Source organism: Mustela putorius, unplaced genomic scaffold (assembly GCF_011764305.1).
Source record: "Mustela putorius furo isolate JIRA1106 unplaced genomic scaffold, ASM1176430v1.1 tig00003853_pilon_pilon_pilon, whole genome shotgun sequence".
NCBI lineage: Eukaryota > Metazoa > Chordata > Mammalia > Carnivora > Mustelidae > Mustela > Mustela putorius.
In genome coordinates this window covers 23,130,113-23,156,183 of record NW_025422005.1, presented here as the reverse complement: position 1 = coordinate 23,156,183, position 26,071 = coordinate 23,130,113, and the positions used below count along the sequence as shown (strand labels likewise).

At 53.3% G+C, this 26,071-nt stretch overlaps 1 protein-coding gene across 3 annotated transcripts in view; it reads left to right on the top strand.

Annotated features, from left to right (window-relative positions):
* Nucleotides 1-4,955: 4,955 nt before the first annotated feature.
* The window catches only part of NKAIN1 (sodium/potassium transporting ATPase interacting 1), a 41,687-nt gene continuing 20,571 nt past the window's right edge, over nucleotides 4,956-26,071 (top strand). For all 3 annotated transcript variants that reach the window (XM_045064094.1, XM_045064093.1, XM_004740953.3), the window contains exon 1: nucleotides 4,956-5,143. In XM_045064094.1, coding sequence (XP_044920029.1) covers nucleotides 5,090-5,143 — 54 coding nt within the window. In that variant the 5' untranslated portion in view covers nucleotides 4,956-5,089. The remainder of the gene's footprint in view (nucleotides 5,144-26,071) is intronic.

Sequence of the window (26,071 nt, the reverse complement as noted above, 5' to 3'; positions counted from 1 at the left end):
ATGTATGATTTCTTTGGAAGGAAAGGTTCTGTAAAAAAAGAAAAGCTTGAAAAACGCAAGGAATGAAACAGAAATATTACAGGTAGTTCTGCCTGGGGACAAATCTTGTTTCTGCCATGTCCCTGTCTTGCGTGTGTGACCCTGGACAAGTGCTCTAACCTGTCTGAGCTTCAGTTTCCCCATCTGGAAAAAGGGGATGACGATGATAGCACCTACCTTAAAGGTATGTGGTGAGGTTTAATGATTTACTGAGAGAAATCGCTCAGGACAGTGCCTGGTCCAGAATGCTTAAGAGACATTAGCTATTGTGATATCATATAAAATATATCTGGTCTTCGTCCCCATTTGTGAGATCTCCTGAAATTCTTGGAATTTCCCCAGTGATAGGATTGCCTTTTGTTATTCGTGAGTCTCCTTGGATGACATTTGGGTTTATTCTCATGAGGGGACTCAGGACGGGGCTGGTCACCAGACAGATTAAGTGACTAGAGGCGAAACTGTCAGCCGCTCCCACTCATCTCTGGGAAGGCCTGGGGTTGGGAAGGCCCTGCAGACTGAACTCCATAAAAATCTCTCGAGCAATGAGATCCGGAGCAGCTTCTGGGCTGGGGAACCTTCTAGAAGGATGGTACACCCCAACCCCTCAGGGAGAGACCCTTCCAGACATCGCCTGACCCACCTCTTCCTCTGGCTGTTTATTTGAATCCTTTCTAAGAAACCAGTAAAGGTAAGTCAAGCACCTTTCTGTGCTTGTTCTGTGAGGGGTTCACAAGAGAATTATGGGAGCTGAGGAGGAGGTCAAAGGGATCCCCGACTTAGAGCTGGTTGGGGAGAAGCAGGGGTGACCAGAGGTTGTGGCTGGCATCCACGGGGCAGGCAGTCTTGTGGGACTGACTCTTCAGCTGTGGAGCCCTGCTCATTCTGGGTCCTCAGTGTCCGAAATGGGGTGAATTGTCAGACAACCAGTCGGTGCTGAAGAATTGGTTGGTGTCAGAAAATACCCCAGAAATGATCATTAGTGAGCATGTTCTGTCCTCTAACATGGAAGAAGAAGAAATTAATAGGCTTTTTTTTAAAAAGGATTTTATTTATTTGACAGAGAGAGAGAGAGATCACAAGGAGTCAGAGGGGCAGGCAGAGGGGGTGTGGAAGTAGGCTCCCCGCTGAGCAGAGAGCCCAATGCAGGGCTCGATCCCAGGACCCTGAGATCATGACCGGAGCTGAAGGCAGAGGTCCAACCCCACTGAACCACCCAGGCACCCCAGAAATGAATAGGCTTAACATTTTAGCCATCTCATGAGTGAACTTTCTGTGGAACTCTCAGTGTTAACCCTCAGAGGGACTATGGTGGAATATTCAGACCCTGGGACCTCTTGGTTTAGGACAAAGGGGGAACTCCTCACCACCTGGTAAATCTCAAGCCTACAGCAGCCCCTCCCATGCCTCTCTCCAGGGCTGACCGTGACTCTGCCTCCTCACTCAGGAAGCGTGGGTTCTCTCTGAATCATCTCTGTCCTTTATTTCAAAATCCTACTTCATTTGCCCCACAGCCTCTCCCTACTTGAGGGGTTAGTCATCCTTCATCTGGGCTATTACCAGCCCCGCTGGACGTCATTCCCCGTTTCCTAACCCCCCGACATCTCCCGAAGCTGTTTCTGGCTGTTCCTACAATTAGACCGCCTTCCCCCCACCCCCACCCCACCCCCTGAGAACGCTGGACTTCCAGGGGGTAAAGAGAGCTCGAGGTATGCTGAAGCCTGAGGCCAGGAGGATCATTCATTCATCACATATTTGCTGACTCCTGGCCCCATCCAAGCCCTGAGGGATATAGAGATAATTTTTGACCCAGTTGCTATCCGCAGAGAGCTCGCAGTCTATTGTGGGAAACCCGTGAAATCAGACAAGTATAGTAAATCCCAGGAAAAGCTTAAATGGAGGTAGCCCAGACCACTGCTAGCCCAAAAGTGAAGGCACCGCCCTGGGTCCCAGAGGGTGACGAAGGCTTCCGAGGGGAAGTGACAGTTGTGCTGAGATTTGAAAATTACGGTTCTCCAGGTTAAGAATTTAGACGGGAGACACACTTTAGACAGAACAAAACACACAAAGCTTGGAAGATGTCACGGTGTGTGCGTGGCTTCATTAGGGCAAGGCTTGGACTCGGAATGACCTGGGGCCAGCGGCTGATTCTGCTGAGGTCAGGACAGACCCTCCTTTGTCCTGTGGGATGGACTTAAGAGTGCTACAGCCAGGCCTTGGAACGGGATGTCCTGGGTGGGATGTGATCCACCTGAGAGCCTGGGAAGGGCTGGTTACAGCCCCAATGGAGCCCACCGCTATTCTAGGGCTTAAATGAGATAATATATATCAAGCAACCGGCTCAGAGTAAGCACTCAAGACGTGGTAGCTATTATTGTTAATATTATTGAATTGCATCGTTAAAGTCATGGAGGAAGCTGGTAGAGGCTCTTTCTGGAAGAGACCCCAAAGAGGATCTGCTGGAGAACCGTTACATCTGGGCCGAGGCTTCGTGGGGCCAGTTCTCATTCTTTTGTGGAAACAGACTCTTTGAAGAATCTGATGAAAGCCTCTCCCCAGAAAAAGGCACATCTGCTCACATGAAGCTTTGCATATCATCTCAGGGACTTCACAGACTCTGGAAGCCCGTCTGGTCATAGAAACCGGTGGGACACAGCTGTTCCTCGCCAAGCACGGCTGAGAAAAGTTCCCACTGTTCCCTCGGCCTATTACTCCCAAGTGAAAACCTTAGCACAAGGAGTTTCAACTCTAGGAATAACCTGTGTGTCTCAAAACACCCAGCTGCATGCCCAGGAATGGCTGGGGGGTGGTGGTGGTGGGGCAGTGAAGAGCCCATTTTAGTAGTCCGGGGAGAGGATGGGGCTGGTTTCCGACTTCGGGGGGTACACAGTCTCCCTGGGCCTGCAGCGCCCTCCCGGTGCTTGGATTCATGCTCTGCTGGGTCGTCATCCTTGGGTTTTTAACAAGGAGCCGTGCATTTTCCTTCTGCTGCAGACCCCACCAATTACAGAGCTGGTCCCAGGAGATTATAAGAATGGATCTGAGAGCTTACTATGGGAGCAGCATACAAGTGGCAGCAGGGCTGGGACTGGAACCCAGGCTGTGTGGGTGCAGAACCCCGGGTCTGGATCTGCCTCACACTGCCCGCTGGTCAGAAGCGGCTAGTTAGAGCAGAGAAGGTGGGAAGAATTAGCAACCTTCTGTTTCTTCTGCCCCAAACACTGCTTCCCCCCACACACCCCCCCTCCTCCTTCCCTCCTGTAGTCTTCTCAGGATTAATGCCATTTCCTCCAGGAAGCCCTTCCTGGTTTCCACACCTGGACTGTGCCCCCTTATGCTGTCTTTTACCCTTTTTGGTCCTTGAGAGTGAACACTCATCAGAGTCTGTCATTATGTATTTCCGGTTGTAAGGACAGTCCCTCAATGAACTGTTCTCCCAGTGGCTACAGAGACTGGTTGGTTCCCTCGCTCCCAGTGGAGAGTCTGGCACACAGTAGGAATTTTATAGATATTATTGGGAAGATACGGTTCACAGAACGGCCAGATGGGACAGAGAAGCGGAAGAGGATGACACAGGAATTCCTGCCTGAGTGATGCGAACCACAGAGGTGACTATAGGAAGTTTGGAGGGAGGCAGGGAGGATGAAATGGATTTGGCACGGGTTTGGAAGTTCGAGTGCTTTTCAAGGTGTCTTGGAGAGAGCAATCTTTTTTTTTTTTTTTTTTTTTAAGATTTTATTTATTTACTTGAGAGAGAAAGAAAAAGAGAGAGCACAAGAAGGGGGAGCAGCAGAGGGAGAGGGAGAAGCAGACTCCCAGACCAACAAGGAGCCGGATGCCTGATATGGGGCTCGGTTCCAGAACTCTGGGATCATGACTTGAGCAGAAGGCAGACGCTTAACTGACTGAGCCACCCAGGCATTTGGAAGGAGGCAGTCTTCTGCTTTCTGACTTCCTCCCCACTGCAGTGGGGGTGAGGGGCTGGCCACAGCCCTTGGGAGGACCTCTGTCTCTGCCATCAGGCATCTCACCCTCATGCCTCTGGGAGCCTGTCTGTTCCCTGCACTGGGAAGCTCAGTGCGCTCTGGGACCGTGCTGCAGTGCTCATCTCTGGACCCCTGGGTCCCCGACGGGTGTGTATGCAGTCCGCCTCAGTAAATGCCAGTAGAAGGAAAGAGGGAAGGACGAACACGTGACCAGACACTTAAGAGGGAGGCTGGGATGAGGAGCAGATCTGGGAACCAGAGTGGAATGAGAGGGCCAAACCTGGAACCTCGGGGTCCCAGGGACAGGGTGGAGAGAGGAGAGCTCCAGCACCCTCAGGAGCTCAGGCACAGGATTAAGAGTTTTAGTCACACAACTGCTTTCCACCCTCTTGGCAACTCTGAAGCTGACATTATTCCCACTTTGCTAAGAAAGCTGAGGCCCAGAGAGGAGACGTGACATGCCCAAGGTCACACAGCTCTCCAGCAGCCGGGAAGTCCGGGTCTGACCCAGGGCCCTCAAGCCTGCGCTCTTCCCAGTCACTCCCTGCCTCTCCCGCCTCCTCCACTGCCCTACCCCTTCTCCCCTCCTCTCTGCTCCCGCGGCCGCCCCGCCCCTCCCTCCCACCCTCCCTGCCGGTGGCGGCCGCGGCGGCGGCGGCAGCGAAGCCACGTGGTGGGGCCGGGAAGCCGCGGCCGCGGAGCGCCCGGGCGGCTGCCCCAGCTGGGCAGTGCTGCTCTGCGCCGCGCGGCGCTCGGTGCCCGCGTCCCCCGCTCCGCGCTCCCCGCCAGCCGCCCCGGGGCAAGGAGGCGCGCCTGGCTGCCGGCCGGCCAGACAAAGGAGGCGCGGCGCGGCAGAGCCAGCGCGGGCCGACGGACCATGGACTCGGAGCGCGAGCGGCCGGCCCCCGCCTTGAGGACCCGGCGCCCCCGGGCCCGGCCCTAGGCTCCCGGCCCCGCCGCCCGGGGCGCGCAGCCGGGAGGACGCGGAGCCCGCGCGGCGCGGAGAAGGCGGCGGCCGCCGAGCTAGAGGGGCGCCGCGGCGGACGGCCCGCACGGCCCCCGGAGCCATGGGCAAGTGCAGTGGGCGCTGCACGCTCGTCGCCTTCTGCTGCCTGCAGCTGGTGAGCGCCGGGTGGCCGGGGCCGGGTGGGGCTTGGCGGGGCGGGGTCCCGGGCGTGCGGGTGGGCCGTGGGTCTCCGTGCGTGTCTGCCGCGAGTCCCAGCTTGGGGTAGGGGAGCGGACGGGCGGAGCCTGCTCCTGCTGGCCGGGCTGGCTCTTTGTGTGCGCTCCCCGCCAGGCGCTCCCCGGTCCCCGAGTGCGTCCTGCGCGCGGGTCCCCCCCCCCACGCCCACCGGCACCATGCGAGTGGCCTGCTGAGGGACTGTGGCTCGCTGGGGCCGGGGGGTGTGTCCCGGGCTGCTCGGCGGAGACGCTGAGGTCCCTGCCGGGTGTTTTCCGCTAGATTCCTCGGTTGCTAGCGGCTCTCCCTTCCTCGGGGGTCTGTGCCCGTGTTGAGTGTTTCTCGCAAAGTCTCTGCTCCTCTGTGTCTGTCTCCGTCTTTCTCCTGGGGGTGTCTCTAGCTCTCTAACCATTTCTGGTCCACGTTCGTCCGTGTGTGTGTTGGGATCTTAGACTCCAAGAACCGTACCCTCCTCCTCCTCCTCCTCCTTTGTGCTGTTTCTGCCTGCCTTCACCCTCCTGACTGGGCAGGCCTGGGAATGGAGAGCCACCTCTCTTGGAGAGCGTCGCAAGGAACTGCCAGGTCCTGGGCCAGTCTGTCAAACTGGGTGCTGACCGCCCTCCCCGCTTTGATTGTGGCCACTGCCCCCAGGGGCTCTCCATCAGCCATCGGTTCCTCCCCAGCGTCATGGGTGGGGACCAGCACCTCGCCTGGGCAGGCAGGGGTGAGGGGTGGGGATCCTGGGGTGCCCTGGCAGGGAGGGGAGCATCTGGGGGAAACTCTGCTTCATCCCAGCTTAGGGAACTCAGGTTCTTGCCTCAGGGAGGTGGGTGGAGTGAATCTGAGGACTGAAGGGGACCAATGCTCTTCAACTCAAGCTCTGGCAGGTGAATTTGGGGAGCGTGTTCAGGAGAAGCCAGGGTATCCTGCCCATCCTAGAGCTCGGGCCTGACAACTAGGGGTTTGAGGCTATGCGGAGCCTCTAGGCAGAGAGGTGCACAGGGACCTCCTTGGGCAGAGCTCCCAGCACTAAGCCTCCCTGATGCCCAACTCCACCCTCTGGTTCCCACTGTTGCCTGCCCCCACGCTTCCCCAGCACAGGTGCATACAGTAATGCAGAGGGAAGCTCTGAGCCTGGATGTGCAGACCTCATTCATCTTGTTTCTCCCCTCTCAGGCACGCCAGCCCCAAACTTGTCATCCGCAGCCTTGCCCTCCTGGGCGGTGGTGGGAGCAGCCAGGCCATGAAGACTGTAGCCCTTTCCCCAGCTGTGGGACGCAGGGCAAGGGACTTCCCTTCCCTGGGTCGCCTTGATCTGCCTGCCTGCAAAATGCCTCATCCTTGAGGGTTGCAGAGGGGGTTAATTAAAATCAGGTAGAATGGAAACTCTAGAAGGGCAAAGATTATCTGTTTTGTTGCCTGCTAAATCCCCAGCAGCTGGAACAGGGCCTGGCAGTCCATTAATATTTGTAAAATAAATTAATGAATCAGTTATTTGGCAACTCCAGGCTCACAGTCGAAACACCCTCCTTTATATACTTTGAGGAATACAAAATGCCAAGAAATGATGAAACTTTTCCAAGGATTTTTTTCCCCTGCTCGTTCATTTTTAAAATTTAAAGGAGGACTTGCTTTATTCTTAAAAAAGTAACGGACATTTATTGTGAAAAATGAATCAATAAATAATCCAACAGTGCAGAACATAAAGGTACGGTTCCTTCTAAGCCCAGTCCCACACCCCAAAGGTAAGCCCATTTGGCATTCTGCCCCATTCTCTGCTGCTGCAGCGAACAATGGTTAGCTTTCGGCAGCATTTACTAGATGTTAGGTGCCCTTGGAAGCCCTTTTCCGTGTATTAACTTATTCAGTCCTCGTAATGATCCTATCAAGCAACTTGCCCAAAGTTCCATGGTTAGGAGCCAGGCTTTGAAGTCAGGCAGCTGGCCAGCTTACTCTGTTGCCTTCTTCATTATAAAATATAAGCAGTTCTGGCACAGAGCCATCAGAGTCCCTTAGGAGGTCTTTACTCCTCCCTGCCTTCCACTCGCCTGCCTCCAGACCTCTCTCCAGCTAAGCTCCCTCGGCCCTTCCACTAAAGGGTTCACAAGCCTCTAGGGGCTCCAGAATTAGGCAAGACCTGGGTGGGATTCTGATTCTCCTACAACTTGGCTGGGTGGCTTTGGGCCACTTGTGGGAGTTAGATGAGATAATTTTCAGGGAGGGGGTGCTCCGAGGAGGGGACTTGAAAATTGCTCTCTCGCCTCTGTTCTGCCTCGGTGGATGGCAGAGTGGGTCCCTTCGGCTGACGCTAACCCCCGGGGGCCTCGGCTGCCTGACAGCTTCTCATGCTCCAGAAGGCTGGGCTCCAACAGCCTGACATGATGTGGAGAGAGAAGGGAGGCTACTTTCCCATCCAGTGGAAAGAGGCTGAGAAGGAAAAGGCTGTTAAGTGTTTCTCAGCTGCAAACTTTAGAAGGGGAACTGTCATTTTTCCTCTTTTGAACAGGGTTTGATCATTACAGTAAAATAGGCTAGTTCTAGACACTCTTCTGTAATCGGGATAGACTTGCTGTCGGTGAGTGTGTCCTGGGGGGTGGGAGGAGCAAGTGGGGGCTTTACATTCAGGCGGACAAGAGTAGGGACAGGGCTCTGGAGTTTGATAGAACAGACCTGCGTTTGAGCGCTGGCTTTGTCACTTCCTAGCTGTGTGATCTTTGGCAAGTGGCTTACCCTCTCTGAGCCAGTTTTGTCATCTGTTAGTGATAATATAAACAGTTGCCCATTCTTAAGGTTGTATTGAGGAGTAAATACAAGTGATGAACTTAGCATTGTGCCAAGCACTGAGCGGATGTTCAATAAACTATTGTTAACATAACTATTAACTACTGTTATGTTAATAATATATACACCATGGGATACTTTCCTGGAATTGTGGCCCAGGCATTTCTAGGTACCCCTCTGTACTCTTCCTCTGTGGGAAGCAGCAGGTAGTTGGGCACTGAGCTGAGAGGCAGGAGGCTTGGATTCTAGTCCTGCTTTGCCACTGAGATCCTGTGAACTCAGGCAAGCCTTTTCCCCACTGCAAGCCTTGATTTTTCCATCTATAAAATGGGGGAGGACCACTGCTCTGTATCTTCTGGGGTCCGGCCAGTCCTGCCCATCTGGGACTAGGATGGTGTCTGGGCTGGCCTGGAGGTTTCAGGGTGTCTCAGTCTGGTTCCCTTCTGTAGAACACCTTGAGTCCCTTCCTTTCCCGAGTTCTACTTGGTGTATCATCTTGACCTTTTTAATGCTATTCACTCCCTTATTTTTAGGTGCTCCTCTTTTCCCTCCCCTGCCCAAACCCTCCGCTTCTTTCTGGGTTCACCTCCTTCCTGCAACCTTACAGGCCACCCTGTTCTTCCTGTAAGAAGATGGACCAAGGAGATTTGCCCAGGGGAATCCTCGTCAATTTCATCATTATCATTACCGTTCCCATTCCTGGAGTCCTGTGCTAAGCACTCTATATGCATTACCTCATTTAACTAAATGAGCTTACATATGTAAAGCATTTGGCAGAGTGCCTGGTACGTGTTCAGCGATCGATAAACGTTAGCTTTCACTGTTTTTATCCTCGTTGTTCTTCGGCACAACGGGATGGATATTCTCGCTCTCCCCTATGTCAGATGCGGAGACTGAGGCTCAGAGAGGTGACGACGTTTGCCTGAGGTCTCTAAGCTAGCCAGTGACAGACCCAGGACGTGTGTGCTTTACTGCCCGAGCAGAGAGCCCCCTGTCCTCCAGCAGCAGTCCACGGCTGGTGTTTGTGCCGTGCATAATCTCAGACAGGTCTCTTCTCTGCTTCTGACTTCAGCTTCCTCATCTGAAATTGATAATATTTCTTTCTTTCTTTTTTTTTTTTAAGATTTTATTTATTCATTTAACAGAGAGCAATCACAAGTAGACAGAGTGGCAGACAGAGAGGAGGAAGCAGGCTCCCTGCTGAGCAGAGAGCCCGATGTGGGGCTCGATCCCAAGACCCTGGGATCCTGACCCGAGCCGAAGGCAGAGGCTTTAACCCACTGAGCCACCCAGACACCCCTGAAATTGATAATATTTCAATAGGATCATGCACTTGGCTGGGCCCACGAGCCAGTGAGCGTCAGTCATACCTCACTGCCATGGCCGTTCTCGTCCCCGCTCTGGGTGACCTTGGACACATACATTCACTCCTCCGGGCCCCAGTCTCTTCCTCCAGTGAAGAGAAAGAGCCATCCTTACCTAGTGGAGTTGTAAAAAGGGGTTAGCCAGGTGTCGTGCACACAGTAGGCATTCAGAAAAATGCTGTTTTCATTCTCTTCCCTTCTGGAAAGCTCCCTGCTTTCTCGAAGGTGGTGGGTGAGGGGAGAAAAGACGTAGCTTCCTGCTGAGCTGCGAGTAATGGTGTGAAACGTGGTCAACCTGATTGATGTCGTTATTAGCAGTAGTGATGGTGGAGATTGGAGGGAGCTGGGCTCCTGTGGGGGGGCCTGGGCTCCAAAGCAGCTGTGCCTGCAAGCTGGTGGCCTCCTGGGATGGATGTGGGGCCTCCACTCTGCTCTAGGCGCTTTGGGCCCTTGGGCCAGGCTTGGGAGTCAGGAGCATAGAGCACGGCATTGTCTGGGCCACTGACCCTTTTTGTTCCTCATACCTTTTGACGGCTGGGATGGTCAGCTCCCTTTTGCAGATGGACAGACTGAGGCCAAACAGTCCTCGAGACCCTTATGAGGTGGGCAGAGCAAGGTGGATAGAGAAGAGGGCCCCCAGGGGACCCATGGAGGGTGGTGGCCCTGGTTTGCCTCTGTTGCAGGGGTAGGCAGGTGCGGGGTTTGGGGATAAGCACCCCATAAACAGCAGCTGCTCTGAGATGTGAGGCTGGGTTAGGAGCAATACCTTGGGGCTCAGACAGACCTTGCCACCTTGCTTTGTGACTTCCAGCATGTCCCTTCCCCTCTCTAAGCCTCAGCCTCCCCGCTGCCATCGGCCCTGGCCGTACCCTGTGGCAGTTTGGAGGACTCCGGGATCAGGGTCATTTCCATAAATGCTTCAAGTCTTAGTTTCTTTATGCGGGAAGCGTATGGTTCAGAGGGAACTAATAACAGCAGCTCCGACTTCTGTTTGTTTGGGGTCGCCCATGAGCCAGGCTCTTTATCTGCCTTGTCCCTGGTTACTGTCTCAGTCATCCGTGGCCACATGGAGGGCAGGGATAGAATGGGGATGCAAACCCAGACCTAGGTCTCCATGGCTTCCACCGCCCATGCCCCACTGCTCCCCTGAGGAGAGTGGAGAAACCACAGCTGGAGAAACCAACCCTTTCCTTAGCCACTAGGGACCTGCTGAGCTGCTTGTCCCCCATTTCTACTCACCCATCACCGTGCCAAGGTTACAGTTGCTATGAGGCAGGTTGAGGGAAAGGTATCCAGGGAAGAAACTGGAGACCTGGAGCTCTCCTAACAACTCTGTGAGGTAGATGTGGTTTTTGTACCCATTTACTGATGGGCATACAGAGGCCTGAAGCACAGAGTGACCTGTCACCAAGGAAACAGAAGATACAGCCCGGGTCTTGGATGAATCATCGAGGGAAAAGGAGTTGAGAGGGCTTGTAAAATCTGGGCCAAGCAGAGATGGTCAGCTGTGATCATTGACATCTCTTCTCTTCTCGGGCTTCAGAGGGGCATGGGTGATGGAAGAGCAAGTTGAGACCAGGAATGTTTTTTTTTTTTTTTAATATCTTATTTATTATTTATTTGACAGACAGAGATCACAAGTAGGCAGAGAGGCAGGCAGAGAGAGAGAGGAGGAAGCAGGCTCCCTGCTGAGCAGATGCCTCGATACTAGGACCCTGGGATCATGACCTGAGCCGAAGGCAGGGGCTTTAACCCACTGAGCTGCCCAGGCGCCCCATGGTTTTTTTTTTATGACCTTTTAAAAGTAATTGCTGTGCCCAGTGTAGGGCTCGAACTCCTGACCCCGAGCCCAAGGGTTGCACGCTCTACTGACCAAGCCAGCCAGGTGCCCTAGAAATGTGTTTATTTAAAGCTAGTTCCAGGCTACAGGCGATGGAGCCGGTAGTGGTCCGAGAAAGCCCCGTTCCAGTGCCTTTGGCCTCTGGCCTTGACCTGGAGAGGGAGAGGGCCGATGAATCTGAGACTCTTCGCCTGTGAGCCCCATGCACCAAGGTTTTAGCAGAGCTGTTACTGTGGCTGCAGGCTTGAACGTGTTACCCGGCCTCCGGGCCTCTGCCTCTCTGAGCAGCTGACGAACCAGAGGCAGAGCGGTCAACAGGAAAGAACTTGGGCTTTGGGGTCAGGCTGGGGTCTGAGTTCCATCTCTACCTCTTTGTGACTGGGTGACCTTGGGGCAAGACACTTGACCTCTCTGGGCTTCCACCTGCACTTCTCTCAATCAGGAGACTGATCTGCCTTGGAGAGTTGTCAGGAGGCTCCTTTGAGATAAGATACACTGAGTAAATCTCACAAAACGTTCCTGCTCCTAAATGCTCCAGAAATGAAACAACAAGTTCTATGAATCTAAAAACCATGGTGTAGGAAAGGGGACATGTCCTTTTTCCAATCCATAGAAGACACAAGTGAAGTGGAAGTTCTGCCAGATCTAGGCAGCCTTGGCCTTACTGTTGTTTAGTCTTTCTTCTGTAAAATGGGAATAATCATAACCCCCCCCGCCCTCATGGGACTATAGCGAGGGTGGCCTGAATTAATGCAGGGAGCTCTGGACTCAGAGCCCTGCAGAGGGGAATTATGGCCCCCTATGTCCCCTCTATAAAGGGAGGAGGTTGGACTCATCATCTAAGAGGACCGCTCCAGCTCTAAGTCCGCAATAAGTCCCGTCCTTTCCCAGGGGAGACCAGACTGGCTGCCACACCAGCCCCTCCTGCTGCGGACAGCAGTGATGTGAGGCTCGGGCTCGGGCTCTGAGCCAAGGAGGACCCCCCTACCTCCAGTGGCCTCCCCAAGGCTTTACACCCAAGGTGCCAGGGAGCCTGGAGCTCCCATGCCCTCTTCTTTCCTCTGTCTTCTGTTTGAATGAGCATCTGTACCGTCCCCATCCCAAATGCCCAGTTGGCATATTTGGTTGTAAACTCAAGTCTCAGACCGCAGAGTTTCAGAGCAGCAGTGTCTGACCCATGACTCACCCCAGGCCACTGCAGCTCAGCGTCCTGAACTCCCGAAAGACTCCATTCTGTTGGGTCAGAGAGTCAGAATTGCCTCCAGCTAACCCTACCCAGAGTTGTATTTAGCAAATATTATGATGCACCCACAAAGTGCCAGGCACAGTTGTAAATGCTAAGTCACCCTGGGGTGCAAAATATGCCTTCAGCTGCAAGTCAGAATCCCGGGGTTCTGGACCTCATTTGCTGTGCAACTGTGAGCTGGCCCTGCCCTTCTCTGGGCCTCATTTTCTCCAATCTGGGAAACGGGAGAGATTGTTGAATTCCATCAGTGGCTTTCAGGTTATCTACAGAGGCTCTGCAGGGGCAGACTTGATAGTCATAGGGTGAGTTCCCTGTCACTGGCGGTGGTTAAGAATTTATATGTAAGTTGAATGACCGCTTGGATGTATAATGGATCTGATGATGATCCAGGTCCCTTGAACCACCAGATGCTGGTTCTAGGTCCTGAGAGGACCATGGCAAGAGCATAAAATGGTATCTATTAGGAATAGTGGAAATTGTGGGCTCCTATCATGTCCCTTTGCCTTAAGCATGCACCTCCCTGCCCCATCCCAAATCACAGATCCTGGCTGAGCTCCTGGCATGGGGAGCGGGGCACATGGGAGTCTGTAGGCTCTTTAACCCCAAGTCTACTCTGGTTGTGCCTTGCCCTAGAAGGGGAGGCAGCCCTGGGATTTTCAGGATAGTGATGGCTCCTAAGCCTTTTTGGGGGGGGGGGTTCTGCAGCCCCAGCCTGAATCAGAGATGTGGGTTTTCAATTACACAATTAAATGCACAATTAGGCATAATTACCAGTGCTCAGAGCCTGAGACTGCTCATAATAGGCGTGTAATCTACTGCAGCCTCTGTTTATACTACTCAGCGCGCGCCCTAATGATGCCAGGATGCCTTCACACTGCACTGTTGCCATGGAGACAAGCCCGCCACCACCATGCCTGGCTGACAAGTGGTGTTCCAGTCCTGGGCCCCTGGATTGTTTCTGAGGCCTCTGCAGCCAGCCCCGGAGTGAAGGGGCTGGCAGGGCTGGGCAGGAAGGCGGGTTACCCTCCCTGCCCTCTGACGCACCCCACTGGCTGGAGCCAGCCTTGGAGCCAGTAGGGGAGACAAGAGAAGGTTGCTTCAGCAGCCGGCCCAGAATCCCTAAGCCCGAGCAGGCTGGCGCAGGTGCTGGAAAGGGTCTTGAAGGGTTATCCGTGCAAACTGAGGTGTGGCCGGGGGGGGGGGGTGGCAATACAGCCAGCTCCCGTGTGGGCCTGGGTCTGCCTTGAACTAGCTCTGTGACCTTGGACCAGTCCTTGCCCTTCTCTGGGGCTCTTTCTCCATATGTGAAATGAACTGCAGGGAGTCTGCATGCATGCCTTCTTATAGATTTACTGAGCACTTCCACCACACTGCCTACTGCTGTAACTGCTTCCCCCGTAGGAGCCCATTCCCCCGTGCTCTGTCCCGATGGGGTAGACCTATCATCCCCATTTCACAGAAGCAGCAACTGAGGCCGTGAGCACTGATATCAGGCAGTGGCAGGGTCATGATGCAAATCCAGGCAGTTGGACCCCAAGCCCCCCAACTCTTGGCCTCGAGTATAGGACCTCACACAAGCCCTCTCCTGGCAGTCTCGCCGCAGCCCTAGAGGGGGACCCTGGTCATCTCCATTACCCAGATGAGGGCTCTGGGGTTCACGGAGCTGAAGTCACTTGCCCAAGGTCACACAGCAAGGCGGTGGCAGAGTGGGTTCTGCCTGATGCCAAAAGCCAGAATTCCTAGCTTTGGCTTCTTAGTGGGAGTCGCGAAGGAGTAAAAGATCTCCTTCCATGAGCATATACAAAGGATCCCCATTGTCCCCACCTGGCTCCAGCTGCTGGAGAGGCACTAAGTCCTGGGGCCCCTGAGACCCAGCACTTAGCTTTGACCTTGAAAGAAATCTTGGCCTCATTCTACCTACATCATCTCACTCCCGCCTGGTCACTGGCAACAGAACCTGTTTTTGATGCTCATTTGCCCTACATTTCTCTGTTATTTGGTACATTATTATGGTCACCTACCAGGTGCCAGCTCTTGGGGACCAGATGACTCAGATGTAGTGGAGAACCAAGACTGGAGCACAGAGGCTTCGGGGTCCCATGGTCCGGGGTTCATATTCTGTCACTTAATGCATGATGTGGGGCAAGTTGCTTGACCTCTTTGTGCCATAGTTCATCTGTCATGAAGGCAGCCGTCTGTACTGTGCAGCCGTCTATACTGTGCAGGGTTGGTAACATCACACCATTCATCAAATGCTTACTCTGTGCCAGGCCTTTGCCTAAGGCCGTTCTGTGCTCTCGGGGAACCTTGGTAACACACAGCCTATCATTGCCATTTAACAGAGGAAGCACCCAAGGCCCCAGGCCTCAGAGCTGGTGGGCAACTGGGCAGGCTTCAGAGTCCAGAGCCCCGCCCTTTGCCACCAGGCCCCCCACCAGCATGGAGAGACAAGCGTTCCTCCTGCTGCTTTCTGGGAACTGCCGGCTGCTTGGCCACATCTTTGGAAATGAGGCATTTGGAGGAAAGGGCAACCTGAGGGGAACAGTGTGTACCTGGCCCAGCCCAGGGTCCTGTCTCACTGGGTGCCGCCCCGACTGACCCCCTAAAGTCTGCATTTTCTGAGAGGAGGCTGTCAGACATCACCTTCACTCCTGCACCATCCAGGTGGGAAGACCAGGGTTTGCCCAAGACCGCAGCGCAAGTTAGTGACAGAGTTGGGACTGCGACTTCGGACCAATCTAGGAGACTTCTTGTTACCTTCCTTCCACCTGCTATGGGTCCTTGGGCGAGAGAGGTTTGGGGCTGGAGTGTGCATGCCTGCGTGTGTGTGTGTGTGTGTGTGTGTGTGTCTGTATTCAAACCTCCACACGGCTGCATGCCCAAGCATTTGTGGGGCAGACACTGGCACGTAGAGATTTGTGGATCAATAAACATCCCTTCCCGCTTCCTCCCTCTTCATTTATTCATGAACTCTGAACTCCTTGGCTCCAGAGAAACTGCCTGGAAGAAAGCAATTAGAGCATAATTAGAACCACTCCTATTAGCAACTCTCAGTGGGAGGGGAAGGGGGCTGCTCGGCCATGGGGGTAGGGGTGGCCCCGGAGTTCCCTGCAGCCCCCATTCCTGCAGGCTGCCCATTCAGCTCCCGCTGCCCCCCCACAGAGCTCAGCCTCTCTGGAGTCCTGGGCACCAGCCCACTTTCACCAGGGAATAAGGACCTCATCCCCGGAGGCATCCAAGCTCCGAAAGATTTAAGGCGCAGCGCGTTCTGCTCATGTGCTAAGTAAGAGCAGATGATCTCCGAGTCCCTCCCGTGCTGAGCTTCTCGGGTGCTCCCTGCCAGGGCCCCGGGCAGCACAACATGGCTCCTGCTTTCTAGAAAACATCCCGGCATCAGATGATAGCGAATGAAGACTACGCTCACAATAGAAAATGTAAATTACCTGGAGGAGGCGGGCCTCCGTTCACCGCCCGGTAATCATAGTAATACTGTACCAGAAGTCAGTGTCTGTGGAGTGTTCCTGACCCCAGAGCCACTGCTCTTCCCCACCAGGTGACCCACCAGCAGAGGCAGGTCACCCAGGAGCCAGGGCGAGGGGCTCCTCCTTCCTCCCCGAGGACTGGGAGCACGGGCTGCAGGGAGATCCCAGGTGCTGTGATTCTAGATTCCGATGCTTCTCCTCATGGAGTCTCTTGCAGGCGCCCTCGGAGGTAGATGCTAATATTGTCCCCGACGTACAGATGAGGAGACTGGGGCTTGGGGAGGCACAGAGCCTGCCCAGGGTAGCGAAGTATTGGCCTGTCGCACTCTAGACTCCTCGTGCTTTGTGCTCTTCTGGGTTTGAGGGTGAGATCTGCTCTCTCCTGAGCTCCACAAGCTCTTTAATGTGCCTTCCATGCCCTCCCTGTTGAAGGTAACACACTGAATCGTCTTGTTCCTCTTTCCACACCCAGTGTCAGCTAGAGAGACCAGGGGAGCCCCCACCGCTGACTTGGGTCACCGCCCCCAGGACCAGCCTTGGCAGAGGAAGGTGAAGGCCTGGCAGATGTGGGTCTCGGGCCTCTTGAGAGAAGATCACCATGGATACCCCGGGAACCAGGGCTGTAACCAAGGAGATAGCCCCCCCAGCCCTGAGGCTGTGACAAGGAGGGTGTGGCTTCAGTCTAGGGAGGGGGGAATGGCCACCTGAGGCCCAAATGTACAGAGGAGGGGATGATGAGCTAGATGCGGGCAGAGGGGGACAGTGGGGTCAGTGATGCTCCCTCCTGGGAACGGGGGTGGGCCAGTTGGGGACAACCAGGCCTCCTTCCATTGCCCTGTCCCACCTGTGGCGAGGTTGCCATGATAACCAGCTCCCCTTCATTGACCCTCCGTAGGGTGCTGCCCCCTTTCTCCTAGTGACAGGTGGTCACCCTGGCAACAGGCCCTGTGCCCAGCAAGGGTCTTGACTTTCTGGTGGCCCCGTCCTTCACATGTGCGGATAGATTATTCTTCTGACACGTGCAGCAGCTCTGTCCAGCTGGAGGTGAGGGGCCGCATAGGGCCAGCCCTCAGACGTAGGACTTTCACCCACCCCTCACCAGACTCCCCCGGGGACCATCGTGAAGTGCAGCTCTGGTGCTCCTTCCCTCTGTTTACAGTAGTCCATGGCTCCTCAGTGCCTTGGGGAAGAGGTCCTAATGTGGCGCATCTCAAACTTGAATGTGCAGCCTTGTCACCGGGAGGGCTTCTCCAAATGCACATTTCTGGACCTAACCCTGAGTTTCCAACAAGGTGCTGCTGATAACTGCTGGTCCGGGGACGCCGTGGTGAGAATTACTGGGTCTAGCCGTGGGACACAACACTGCCCAGGCTGGCCCGCCAGCTTCCGGTGCTGGAGCGCAGACCACATTGCTGTAAGCACGGCAGCTACCCCTCATGCCTCAGTGCCTTTGCATTTGCATTTGCTGTTCTAGCCTCTGGATGTCCTGAAGGCCAGCTCACTCATCATTTCCTCTTTGGAGCTTCTCTGTCCTCCTGCACCACCCCCAACACACACACACACACACACACACACACATATACACATGTCCTCCTCCGGGCTCTGACAACACCTGTCCCCACCATTTTCGTCATGGTGGGTGTCAGGCTGTTGGAATCTGTTCCCGTTTCCGCTTCGAATCTCCTTAACTGGGAGCTCTGGGTTGGAGCTGCCTGGCCCTCTGTGAATGTGTGATGCTTGGTTGACCTCTGGGAGCAGACGGAAAACCCAGGTGAATAATCACAGAGCTGCTTCGTTCACTCAACCCGTCTGCTCTTCCTTGGCCCCTTCTCTGTGCCAGGCCCCGAGCTAGGTGCTGGGGGTTCAGTGGTGGTGTGGGAGGCACAGGGCTTCTTAGAGGTGCCGACCAGTCTGCAAGCAAGGCATGAGCTGGGCTTGGTCTGGATTTCTTGGTGCTAACTTCTAAGCTGATTCTTCATTCCCCTGGCCTCCTCCTGGGGCCCAGGCACCTGTGTGGCCTGAGACTACTTTGGGAACATGTCTCCAGTGAGGATTTGGCAGTTTGCTCACAAAAGATCCCAGTCCCCATCCACTCGGCCCAAGCCCACTTTGAGGACCTGCCAGGGCTTTTCCAGAGGACAGCCGGTGTGGCTGGTGTGTGCACTCCAGGCCTCAGGGACAAAGGCCAACTGTGGGGGTGGATGTTACTGACACTTACGTCCAAAGGTGTCCTGACCTGTGTTTTAGGCCCCTGTCCAGAAGAGAGCCCGGGGTGGGAATGCGGGCCAGGGCTGCCTGGACACTACTGTGCTCCAAGCCAAGCCCTCCAGAGGGTCAGAGGAATTTACATTCACAGCCTGGCTTCCAGGCTGTTATGTCTAGGTGGAAAGATAGGACATATTTTATTTAAGGGTGTGTTAGCTGGGTTCATAACTTAAATATTTAGATGCATGGTGCTGTGTTGGTTCCCTCACTTTGGTCCTAAGGACCCTCAGATCTTAGAGAAGGTTCTGGACTTGAGGCCGGGTGCAGGCAGAGGCTCCCAGGTGCCTGATCTGCCTTGGGCAATGCCAGCTGCTGCAGCCTGTCACCGCCTGTCTGCTGTCAGCAGCCCTATGAGCCATCTGAGCAGGCTGCTGTCCCCCAGCTGCCACTAGCTGTCATCCCCAAGACAGGGCCCTAAGGACACAGGGACCGTCCCCCTCCCCCACAAAGTGAGAGACTGTCGGGGACCGACCTGGGACTCACACAGTGGCTATCGGCTGGGGTAGGCTGGATGGGTTGGGATGGAAGGTGGGGGGCTCAGTTTATCAGGCCTGCAATGGCCAAATGTTTGACATATGTGATTGGCTCTCGCCCTCCCAGTTGGACAAGGCTATGGTGAGCCACCCTACTTCTGCTCTTCTCCAGGAGTCTGAACACGGGCACGTTGCTCAGTCTGACTTGTTTCTTCATCTGTAAATAGAGATAATCGTACTGGCCTCCTAGGGCCACTGAGCAAACTCAGGGCAAAACTCCTGGAGAGCACTCAGCACAGCACCTGGTACTTAGTACTTAGCACACAGCCAGCAGAAATCACGACCCATCTTTTGGAGGGCAGCATGCCTATAAGGCCCAGAGCCATGACTGTTGGCTTTATGGGAAACTCCCAGGCAGAGAATCCTGGGATGTGGGGGCCAAGAGGGTCCCCTGGAACAATGCTCAAACCCCTTGTATGGATGGGTACACAGAGGTCCAGGAAGGCAGTGGAGCCCTTTGCGAACTGTTCTAGGAAGCAGACTGACACCACTTCTGGAAAGGATCGTGGTTGGGTGTGCAATTCCAGACAAAAATACCCAGAACAAAAATAAACTCCCCAGATAGGTGGAAGCACTTGGCTCCTCAGCTCAGTCTGGGCAGCCGTAGGCAAGTCTACGGCTAGAACCCTTCCCCGTGCTCTCGTTGTTTCCAGACAGGAACCGATGGGGAGCAGTGGCAGAAGTGCCCATCCGTCCAGGAGGTGCCACAAGAGAAGTCAGACATTCGCCGGAGACGAGACTTGACCCCCCACTCTGACACCCAGTGACCTCAAGAAAGGGCCTCCATCTCCTTCTTTAGAACACGTGGCTGCCACTGCCCTAGCAGGATAATCAGTCTCTTCCTCATGGACTCTGGGGCCCAGGGACTTGGTTCAGATCTGTCTCCACTGTGTGACCTTGTCACTTCTCTTCTTTACGCTTCGCTTTCCCTGCGTGTGGAGCATGGGTGATCTCAGTCTCTACCTGCCATGTCTCTGTGAGGGTTAAATGAATCAGATGCTAAGCATTCAAGAGACACTTGGCATATAATAAGTGTTAGCTATTATCTCTTAGTGTCACTCTGCGATTATTCGAAATACCACCTGTAAGGTGCTGGGCTCAGTATAGGCGCTTATTAGGTACTCTCTTCTCTTTCCTTACCCCTGTGAACCCCAGGCCTGGAGAGAGGCAGGACCCAGTTCCCAGGAGGGGCTCTTCTTCCACCCTACTTCCCTCCCTTTCCTTCTCTTACCCCAGCAGACAGCAAGCCCCTCTTCTTCCAACAGGTTCTGCCTGCAGCTTTCTGGCCCAGGGCCAGGAAATGATTGCAGGCATTGGCTCAGCTCCCTCCCCTCTGCTCCTCTGCACCCCCACTTTAATCTTCCCAGCTTGCCTGAGGGTGGGGGATGGGGAGGGAGAAAGTCTCCTGGGGGCTGCAGGTATCTGTCAAAAGCTTAGGCTCTGGGATCGGACCGCTTGGGTTTGCTCCAGCCCTAAGATCTCAGGCGGCACCCTCACACCCCCCACCATAGACCCGGGGCCATGGCCCATCCCTCACTCTGCTTGTGAGGCTGAGGGACGTGGGGCCTGCAGAGTGCTGGGCACAGGGCATGGCCCAGAGTTAGTGAGAATGAAATATTAGCCATCGTGAACACTAGTGTTCAAGTTCAGAGCCAGCCATTGTGAAGGGAGACAATTCAGCCCAGCTCCCTGGGGGCACCCTTCTTAGGGCGCAGGTAGCCCTAGAGGACCCCCACCCCAGCCCTCTTGAGCTGGACCAAAACAGGGCACCCCACCCTAGGATGAGGATAGATTCCCAGGCGCAGAAGCAGGAGACAGGCGGGGGTGGGAGGGGAATAGTTCTTCTACTCATTGATTGGGGGAATCAGGGCAGGTTACCTGCTCAGGTAAACGGACCTTCGCCAGGTGGGAGTGAGGGCTGGACATAGGGAAGGGTACCCAGCCATAGACACTGCCCCTCAGCTCTCTGAGCCTCAGTGACTTCATCTGTCCAGTGGGGCTAATAACACCACATTGCGGTGGGGGGTGGTGGCATAAATCACAGGCTGAGCTGTGAAGAGCTGTCCAGATGTTGGCGGCTGCTGCGATTCTCTGCTGGGAGAAGTGGGGAAGCCGGGAGCTGAGCCAGGACTGTAATGGAAAGAGAAGGGGGATCCTGCAGCCCGGGGGGAGGGGCTCCTGCCGCCCACCACCGAGGCTCTGCAGACATCCCTGCCACCGCCCCCCAAGCCTTTAGTCTGGAGGGTAAGTCAGAAGTGGTTGCTGTTGCCATAGCAGTGAGGCTGGTTTTCATCATTATTTTCTTCCTGGGAGCATCAGTGCAGGAGACTGCTAAATAAGTCAGGGAATTGGATTTTTTCCTCCCTCCATCAGGTCACGTGAAGAGTGGCTCGGTCGGGAGAAATGACCCGCCAGCTCCTTCCCACACTTGACCCTCTGCACTAGGTGCCTGACTCCTCCAATATGATGCTTAGCCCAAGGGAGCGCTTGAAGGGCTTGGTGTCTCCTCTCCAGCTCCAAGCTGCTCTCCTGCTCAGGCCTCTGACCCCGCCATGCTGGCAGCAGGCCACAGCACGTGGTAACCCTTCCAGCCCTTCCCTCTGGCCTTCTGCCCCCTCTGGTTCCCCATGCTTCAGCCTCAGGGGGCTTAGCTGCACCTTTCTTTTTGCCAAGTTTCCTCCCACCACAGGACCTTTGTACTTGCTTTCCCTGCTGCCTGTTCTTCCCTCTCCTCCCTACTTTGCTAACCCTTCTTCCTTCAGTTCACTTCCTCCAGGAAGCCTTCCTGAGTACTACCATCATAGCTCTCATTCTTGTTACCCCTCCTTCAGACACTTAGCACAACAGTAATTTGGCTGTGTGTGTGTGTGTGTGTGTGTGTGTTTTCCATCTCTCCCTCAACCCTACTCTGAATGTTAACTCTGTGAGGCCAAGAGCTAGCATGGTTTTGTTTTTGTTTTTGTTTTTTTTTAAAAGGTATGATTCCCGTAACCTAAAATTCAGCATCCTAGGGGGCACCTGGCTGACTCAGTCAGTAGAGCATGACCCTTGATCTCAGGGTTGTGAGTTCAAGCCCCATGTTGGGTGTAGAGATTACTTAAATAAAATCTTATGGAGCGCCTGGGTGGCTCAGTCAGTTAAGCATCTGCCTTCAGCTCAGGTCATGATCCTGGGGTCCTGGATGTCCTGCTTAGTAGAGAGCCCCCTTCTCCCTCTCCCTCTGCCTCTTCCTCCACTTGTGCTCTCTCTCTAAGAAAAAGATCTTTTAAAAAAAATTTCATCTTTGGGGCGCCTGGGTGGCTCAGTGGGTTAAAGCCTCTGCCTTCGGCTCAGGTCATGATCCCAGGGTCCTGGGATAGAGCCCCACATCAGGCTCTCTGCTCGGCAGGGAGCCTGCTTCCTCCCCTCTTCTCTGCCTGCCTCTCTGCCTGCTTGTGATCTCTGTCAAATAAATAAATAATCTTTAAAAAAAAAATTTCATCTTAAAGTATACAGTTCAGTATTTTTAGTGTGTTCACGCTGTTTTGTAGCCATCCCCACACTCTGATTCCAGAACGTTTTCATCATCCCAGAAAGAAACCTCAAACCACTCCCCATTTCCCCCTCCCACCAGCTTTTGGCTATCATGAATCTGCTTTTTGTCTCTCTGGATTAGCCAATTCTGGACATTTTCTAGAAGGAGAGTCATAGAACACACAGTCCTTCGTGACTGGCTTCTCTCACTTAGCATAGTATTTTTATCATTCATTCGTTCATTCATTCAAAGTAGGCTCCCCACCCCATGTGGGGCTTGGACTCGTGACCCTGAGGTAAGAGGCTGTTCTCAACCAACTGAGCCAGCCAGGCGCCTCCTAGGGTAACGTTTTCAAAGCTGATGCTTGTACCCTGTATCTGTGCTTCCTCCCTTTTTATGGCTTCATAGCCCATGTGTGGCTCTATCGCATTTTGTCTACCTGTTAATCAGTTGATGGCTATTTGCGTGGTTTCCATTGGGACTGCTGTGAATAACGCTACCATGAACTTTTCTGTGTAAGTGGAATGTAAACTTTGCTTTCAATTCCAGTGTATCTACTTAGGAATAAATTATTTTGAAAGATTTATCTAGTTTGGGGGGGGGGCAGAAGGAGAGAGAGAGCCTTAAACAGACTCCATGCCGAGCTGGAGCCCAACATGGGACTTGATCCCACTTCAAAGTCGCAACCTGAGCCAAAACCAAGAGTCGGACGCTTAACCAACTGTACCACCCAGGCGCCCCTCTACCTGGGAATAATTTGCTGAGCCATAGGAGAACTATGTTTAATTTTTTGAGGAACTAGCTTTGTTTTCCACAAGAGCTGTACCAATTTTACATTCCCACCAGCAATGCCTCCAAGATTCTATTTCTTCACATCCTCATCCAAACTTGTTGATATCTTTTTTTAAAAAGTTTATTTATTTATTTAAGTAATTTCTATACCCAACATGGGTCTCAAACTCAGGACCCTGATATCAAGAGCCACACCCTCTTCGCATTGAGCCAGCCAGGCAACCCCGTCTTTTTTATTTAAGCTATCCTTAGGGATATAAAGTAGTATCTCATTGTGGTTTCAATTTACATTTCCCCGATGATGTTGAGCATCTTTCCATGGGCTTATTGGCCATTTTTTAAATCTTCTTTGGAGAAATTTCCATTCATATCCTTTGCTTATTTTTTAATTGGGTTATTTATCATTTTGTTGAATGGTTGGAATTCTTTATATATTCTGGACTCTAGACTCTTATTGCTTCTTTGATTTGCAGATATTTTCTCCTATCCTGTGTGTTGGCTTCCTCTTTCTTTCTTTCTTTCTTTCTTTTTAAGATTTTATTGATTTATTTGACAGAGATCACAAGAAAGCAGAGAGGCAGGTGGGGGGGTGCGGGGGGAAAGCAGGCTCCCTCTGAGCAGAGAGCCAATGCTGGGCTAGATCCCAGGACTCTGGGATCATGACCTGAGCTGAAGGCAGAGGCTTTAACCCACTAAGCCACTCAGGTGCCCCTGGCTTCCACTTTCTTGATTGTGTCCTTTGATGTTCAAATGGTTTAGATTTAGAATTTTTTTTTTTAAGATTTTATTTATTTGAGAGAGAGTGAGCACAAGCATGGGGAGCGGCAGGTCAAGGGAGAGAGAGAAGCAGATTCCCCGCCGAGCAGGGAGTTTGATGTGGGATTTGATCCCACAACCCTGGGATCATGACCTGATCTGAAGGTTTTTTTTTTTTTTAAAGATTTTATTTATTTATTTCACACAGAGAGAGATCACAAGTAGGCAGAGAAGCAGGCAGAGAGAGGAGGAAGCAGACAGAGAGAGGGGGAAGCAGGCTCCCTGTTGAGCAGAGAGCCAGACGTGGGGCTCGATCCCAGGACCCTGAGATCATGACCTGAGCTGAAGGCAGAGGCTTAAACCACTGAGCCACCCAGGTGCCCCTGACCTGATCTGAAGGTTTTTTGTTTTTTTTTAAAGATTTTATTTATTTATTTCACACAGAGAGAGATCACAAGTAGGCAGAGAAGCAGGCAGAGAGAGAAGGAAGCAGACAGAGAGGGGGAAGCAGGCTCCCTGTTGAGCAGAGAGCCAGACGTGGGGCTCGATCCCAGGACCCTGAGATCATGACCTGAGCTGAAGGCAGAGGCTTGAACCACTGAGCCACCCAGGTGCCCCTGACCTGATCTGAAGGTTTTTTGTTTTTTTTTAAAGATTTTATTTATTTATTTCACACAGAGAGAGATCACAAGTAGGCAGAGAAGCAGGCAGAGAGAGGAGGAAGCAGACAGAGAGAGGGGGAAGCAGGCTCCCTGTTGAGCAGAGAGCCAGACGTGGGGCTCGATCCCAGGACCCTGAGATCATGACCTGAGCTGAAGGCAGAGGCTTAAACCACTGAGCCACCCAGGTGCCCCTGACCTGATCTGAAGGTTTTTTGTTTTTTTTTAAAGATTTTATTTATTTATTTCACACAGAGAGAGATCACAAGTAGGCAGAGAAGCAGGCAGAGAGAGAAGGAAGCAGACAGAGAGGGGGAAGCAGGCTCCCTGTTGAGCAGAGAGCCAGACGTGGGGCTCGATCCCAGGACCCTGAGATCATGACCTGAGCTGAAGGCAGAGGCTTGAACCACTGAGCCACCCAGGTGCCCCTGACCTGATCTGAAGGTTTAACCAACTGAGCCACCCAGACACCCACGTAGTTTTGATTTTGATGACAGCCACTTTATCTGGTTTTTCTTTGGCTGCTTGTGCTTTTGCTTTGGTATCTAACAGGTGCCTAGTCCAGGGTCCCTTGGATTTACCCCTATGGTTCCTTCTAAGAGATTTATAGTTTCAGCTCTTATATTTAGGTCTTTGGTCCACTTTGAGTAAGTTTTTGCATATGGTGTGAGGTAAGGGACCAACTTCATTCTTTTGCATGTGAATTTCCAGGTGCCCCAGCACCCTTTGTCGAAAAGGCTATGCTTTCTCTCCATAGAAAGGCCTTGGCACTCTTGTTGGAGATCAGTCAAACATATGGGCTTATTTTTGGACTCTCAATTTTATTCCACCAACGTGTCTCCCTAACCTTATGTCAATACCACTCTTTTTTTTTTTTTTAAGATTTTATTTATCTATTTGGCAGAGATCACAAGTAGGCAGAGGGGCAGGCGGGGGGTGGGAGGCGGGAGCAGGCTCCCCACTGAGCAGAGAGCCCCATGTGGGGCTCGATCCCAGGACCCTGGGCTTTAACCCACTGAGCCACCCATGCGCCCCAATACCACTCTATCTTGATTACCGTCATGTTACTGTGAGTTTTTAAATCAAGAAGGCTAAGGTCTCCCAACTTTGTTCTTTTTTTCAAGATTATTTTGACTCTTCTAGGTCCCTTAAACATTCCTATGAATTTTAGGACCATCTTATCTGTTTGTGCAAAAAAGGTAGTCGGAATTTCAAAAGAGATTGCATTGAGTCTGTATCTCACTTTGGGAATATTGTCACCCTGACACAGCAGGGTATGAATCCTGCCTCCACCCCTTCCACACCCTCCTTGAACCTCTGTTTCTACATTTGGAAAATGACAAGAGTTGAGAGGAGAATGTGAAGTGGGTGGACATAAGGCAGCGTGTCCAGGATGGGGTCCGGAGGGAAGTCCCTGCTCTCTTCTCTGGACTCGTGCAAAACTGACACTTGAAGTCAGTGGTCTGTTCAGCCAGCGCAGGCCTAGTGTGGGGTCAGAGTTCGTGAATGTTTGGTGGGTGAATGAGAAGAGCCAGGGTAGAGAAGGGGGCCAGGCTGGGTCAGGCAACTGCTGGCCCTGATGCGGTGGGTCAGGGAGAGTGCTTCCTAGCCTCAAAGGGGTCTGCACACCAGGACAG